We start from the raw sequence: 5,915 nt of genomic DNA, 5'->3' as shown, positions 1-5,915 counted from the left end.
GACAAGATTATGATCAATGGGTTTTTTAGTTTTAAGGTCATGAACTTATTTAACTAAAGTTTACCAACACATCAGCATAATACTCTTGCCAGTTCTGTAATAATTACCGATAAAAGAACTTTCTCAGATATTATTTAGATTATGTCACTCTGTCTTCTCCCACACCCATATATTGTTGCCTTGTGAGTACTCGAGTGCATCTTGTTACAATTCTGTGTTAAAAGGCTGTTGGTGTCTCATTCATCACTCACTATAAGTCCACCTGTTGTCGAATAAGACGAGGTGTTATTGTCGGCTTCGTTGGTGTTATTGCTGATGATGTTATTATTTTTATTGCTGTTGTTGTCGTTATTATTGTTTTTGTCGTCGTTAAGATTTGATTTAGCTCAATAATGATAAACGAAATTCTAACTCCTCGCGCAGTGCTTTTTCCTATGACAGATAACAAAGTCCAATTGCACCTTTGAGTTAATGGAGCTTCTTTACCATGGTACTTTCCTTAGCCTTAGGTCAATAATTTCTGGGCTGTAAAACTAACCACAGTCGTGTACCACAAGTGAGAGCCTTCCATTACTGATCTGGGGTGGTCACGGAGGTAAGGCAGTGAACACCCACTATGGAATTAGCATGTTTATCGTTCATGAATAACATAAATGGAATTATACAGTGGCCGAGTTAGATAGAACACTTACCTCCTGTCCTTTGTGTCTTTGGTACAGGTTTGGGGGACACCACCCTCTTAGCTCCAGCTGTGAATGGGTACGTAACTTTAAAACTATATTTGGTGAAGTAAATGTGGTCAAGTTGTAGCACCGGGCACAGTGTCTCCTTATGTATTAGTAGCTTATGATTCAAGATGGTGTATCTGCACTGCACCGAATGGACCGTAAGCCCTGTAGGATCCACTTTCACAATTCACAGCTAATAGGAACAACCTCTAGTATTACAGCAGATCATTCTTTACGGTTCATGACTGACATAAACGCTACTTACTTTAATAGTGGTTCATCGTTCTCGGTTCTTAAATAACAAACTCGGCATATGATAGTCGTTCAGTGGTCATGTTAAGTAACGCAAAATTAATATGTGGTTGGTTAAAACTTATCGTCTTGTGCTGAAGCAGAAAAGGGCGGTGTTTATGTGGTGTAATGACAGTGTGTGTATATATTGCAGGGAGTATGTGTGTATGTGTAACACTGACTGTGTGTTTGTATCTTCCAGTGTATGTATGTATGTAAGTATGTATATGTTGCAGTGAGTGCATGAACTAAAATGACAGTATATGTGTGTGTGTGTGTGTGTGTGTGTGTGTGTGTGTGTATATATGTCCATGTTTCACTATCTATCTTCTAAAACAATGAAGGAAATTCTCCACAGGTGTCGTGCTTGTCGGCAATGCATCCCCCAAAAGGTATAATTTGTCTTGCATCTCACCCCGAAGCAGTGATCAAATCTTTCCATTCTTGATGATTATGACTAGACGGTTCACAGACGGATCTCCTCCAGCTACGAGAAACTCACTCCCACACTCACACAATGAAGGGCATCAGCTCATTATTTAAAAAAATTGAGTCCTATAACTCTATAAGTTATTTCAATATGATGACAAGAAATACAATTTATGATTAATTGTTGTATTTAGGAATGTGAAATAAATAACATAGAGAATGATCACTAGAATGCAAAATAGAGATGTATTAGATGTATTTAAAGATATATTGACAGAAAAATAAATGGTATAGTAATAAGACTCTTAACTTGTGTGGAGAGATGCACTAAGTTACGTGTGTACCTTTTAACCAATGCTATGAAAACTAACTTCATTTCCCATGTACACAAGAAGAAAAATATCCACATTGTATTCACATTAAATCTGGACAAACTTTCTGAGACTGATGTGAAGTCTAAATATAAATTGTTTGGGTGAGATCATAGGTGAGAATACCGTAGAGTCCAGCATTACCTGTAGATAAGGTTGGTGTTACTACATACTCAAATTAGTGAATTTTCCATTTACTTTTCGCATTACCTCAGGGAAACTAACAAACCAACTAACCAAATTCTCAAAATAATCACTTAATCAATAAACCAATTCACCAATCAATTAGCTAACGAACCCCAAATAACTAAGCAATCAAACTAGCTAATTACCAGGTAACAGAATAACTAAGTGCATATACTGTAACTACATATAAAGGCAGACACATTCCTGTATTCGTGTATCTATAAGAACACACACACACACACACACACACACACACTCTACTGGAGCAACTCTCCCTCACGAAGTATGCAGATCAGCTGTTCAAAACGAGTGATAACAAAGGGTGTGGTCGACCCTAAAGGTTTGACCCCTGTATAAACGTGACCCCTGACCTGATCTCATGACTGACCCCAGTTGACCTAACCGTCTTATAACAGACTCCAGCTGACCTGATCATCTCGTGACTGACCCCAGCTGACCTGACCATCTCGTGACTGACCCCTGCCTCATGTCCTCACGTGCACGCTCCCAGAGACTTGATAAGTTGTGTTGTGTGTATGAGAGAGAGAGAGAGAGCTCCTGGCCTCCTAAGAATAACCATAATTACATGACGCCAATAAACTTAACACCACTGAACCCATTATTACTCTATAAAACGACTTTGTAAAATATGATGTACTTAGATGACGTGTTAGGGGTCGTTTTTTCCCCCTTAGGTCATAAAGACTGGAAATGAATTGCTTCCAGTTCATATGTGTTCATTATCACAGTAGATATAACAGGCAGATGAAGATTAAAAAAATGATTCAGTAATTATAAATGATACACTAGAAAAAATACGAGAAGGAAGAAGACAGAATAAGAAACTGGAAGCAAAGAAGAAAATCCGAAGAATGAGAAAGGAAACTATAAAAGAAAAAGAAAAGAATAAGAAAAACAAGGTTGAAGGATAACAAATCATTATATTACTATAAAGAAAAAAATGATGATTATAAAATATATATTGATCTCTGGTAGTAAATAAAAACTCAGCCATACAAAAGTCTTCCTTTAATAAGTAATTCCTCACAATAAAATAAGAACCTTTTTGTCTTACACAATAACAATAAAATAACTTATCTCTACCTTTGACACAAGTAAAAAAGAACCCACGTATAGGAAATATATATATATATATATATATATATATATATATATATATATATATATATATATATATATATATATATATATATATATATATATATATATATATATATATATATATATATATATATATATATATATATATATATATATATATATATATATATATATATATATATATATATATATATATATATATATATATATATATATATATATATATATATATTTATCTATTACAAACATGTGAATCACAGGTCATGTCAGATTGTCTGTCTGTGTGAAGATTTTGACCACTTTTTCCTTCGTTGTATTCACTATGGCACGAGTGGGTTGACTAGAACGACATCAGAAGAGGACTGACATTACCATCTTAATTATTGATATCAACTTGTGATCAGTTCTCGGTAGGTGTTCTCCCTGTATTAGTTGACTGTATCATACATTGTATATTTTATATGCAAGAATGGCACTGCTATGTTAAAATTATTCATATAATAAACCTGACTGTCTTTACTACAATAGTGTTTACATGTATCCACCGACTGTAGTATTGTACATTTGGTTATTGTCTTGGATAATTTAATGTTGCTTTCCTCATCAAGCACCATCGTATTAAGGCATTCAACTTTCGATACTACTAAAGTGATATTTTGTGAAATTCGTAAGCTGGTCGTCGTGTGGGGCAGTGGAGCGCCACAAGCTGCAGTGTGCCATGGTCCCCAGGTGTTCTTGCCCTCCGGCGAATCAAAACAGACCACTGTGATATTTTCCAGATTATAGCAGAAAAGTCTGTTAACTCTTCTCAGCAGGAAACTGGAGCAGCTCACCAGCACGATCAATAATTTATTGGGTGAACAGTGAAACATTAAACAAAATCCTTTTATCTTTTAGAATGTGTCTAATAAATACAAATGGTAAAGAAAAAATTATCTTCTATAATTTTAAGGACTCAATTGGTGATGATATTTTGAAGAAAAAAGTTAGAAAATAATGGATAATGAGTCTGTCAAGATAGAGGTTGTTGTCGGACTCTCCTGTAATAAATCTTACGAATTTCACAATATAATAAAAAAACGAAAGTTTGGGATTATTTTGTGATAGAACTCGATGAGGAAAACAATTATTTTATATTTTTTTTATAAGAATAATCGACTGCCATAGTTTGACAGTCCTGCCGTGTTTCTTACGTAACTGTATTTGTCTAAAATGTCTTCTATCTTACTTCTCACATTTCAACAAAAGTTTTTAATGTATCTCATATTTTCACTGTATTTATGTCCAACATTCCTTCACTGACTCAAGAGTGTCTGAGCAGTAACCGCACAGTGAAACCTTGCACTTTTTTATATTCAAATTTCATTATTATAGTTTGTTTTTCTATATCACTTTGTCAATAAAGTTTGGGACAGGTAAACTGTAATCCCCTGACACGACTGAACTCCTTGTACGTATAACTGGAGTCTTGCCATCAGTATTGATATGATATTTTCCTTGTGGCAACTTTTACGGCCTCAAAATCTACCAACCAGAGACAACCCTTAGCGACCACTAAAACTGTTCTTAACATCACACAATATAAATGTCATCAGGTGACGGAGAGGACCAAGAGCTTAGCGACACAACAACGATGAAGTGATCACAGTTGGTCTCGTGGTCACCACCTGCCTCACGCATCACTGGGGAGATATTCTACATGAACATAAACTAAGAGTACACATGAGTACTGTTTGTTCCAGGACGACACTGTATAAATGTTCACTATTGCTGTAAATGTCTCTACAACTAATTCCACCTAATTGAACAACGAAATATATTATTAAATATATCTATCATAAGCATAATTTGCACTATCTATCGACTACTTTTAACACTTTCCATCACAATTTGACAAGTATCAGAAATACATTTCTGTGTTAACACGAATATATTATTATTATTATTATCTTCATCACAGTCTGGAGGCATCACATAATACTCTCTTACTCTAAATATTCAGATCTAAGTGACCTCAGTACCACGACACAAGTGTTGTGTGTCGCCCCGGCAGTGGACAGGTCAGCCTCCCTGGCCAGAGGACGGCGGCCTACATCTACAGCATCATGACACTAGTGGGCTGTGTTGACTGTCACTCCAGGTGCGGGGAGGGTCAGTCCCCAGCAGGAGGGCCACGGCCTCTGTCTCAGACATCGGCGACAGGTACGAGAACGTCTCCAGGTTGTTCTGGAATACTTCAGAATCCGAAGAGCCACACAGGAAAGAAACAAAGTCAGTTTCTTGTGGTGGGTGGACTGTGGGCTGCTGGATCTTGTTAGTGTTATTGATCTCAAATTGGGGTTGAAACTCCTGGAATTTTATGTTTGTTTGGAGTTCCTGAGGACTGGAAGCTTCTTCCAGGATGCTGGAGAGGACCCAGGAGCAGGTGTCCTGGTGGGCGTTACCGTCCAGGATGTCCTGTAGGGACCTGATGTAGGCGGAGGCGAGTTTCAGTGTGGTGATCTTGGTCATGTCGGAGGCTGCTCGTCGACTACACACCCAGGAAGGCAATACACCACGGAGGCTCTCGAAGGCTGTATTGATCTGCCGCATGCGGTACCTCTCCCGGGCATTGGCAGTTTTCCTGCGGTACCTGGAGAGCGGCGGCGGCCGTGGCTTGTGTCTCAGCGTGTCCTGGAGACTCCACTCACTGTCAGAGCGACGCCTCGCCTGCAGTGACCGAGGCCGCAGCTGGTACTTCCCTCCCGATGATCCCGCCGTCTTGTTGCTACCAGGACTGTCATTTTGG

General features: G+C 37.8%; 1 protein-coding gene across 1 annotated transcript in view; it reads right to left on the bottom strand.

Annotated features, from left to right (window-relative positions):
- Nucleotides 1-3,358: 3,358 nt before the first annotated feature.
- The window catches only part of LOC121875000 (helix-loop-helix protein delilah-like), a 3,008-nt gene continuing 451 nt past the window's right edge, over nucleotides 3,359-5,915 (bottom strand). The window contains exon 2 of the mRNA XM_042379357.1: nucleotides 3,359-5,915. This exon is cut by the window's right edge and continues 233 nt beyond it. Coding sequence (XP_042235291.1) covers nucleotides 5,231-5,915 — 685 coding nt within the window. The 3' untranslated portion in view covers nucleotides 3,359-5,230.

Source organism: Homarus americanus, unplaced genomic scaffold (assembly GCF_018991925.1).
Source record: "Homarus americanus isolate GMGI-L3 unplaced genomic scaffold, GMGI_Hamer_2.0 scaffold13381, whole genome shotgun sequence".
NCBI lineage: Eukaryota > Metazoa > Arthropoda > Malacostraca > Decapoda > Nephropidae > Homarus > Homarus americanus.
Note: the sequence above shows the minus strand (reverse complement) of the source record. Positions and strands in the feature narration are given on the sequence as shown.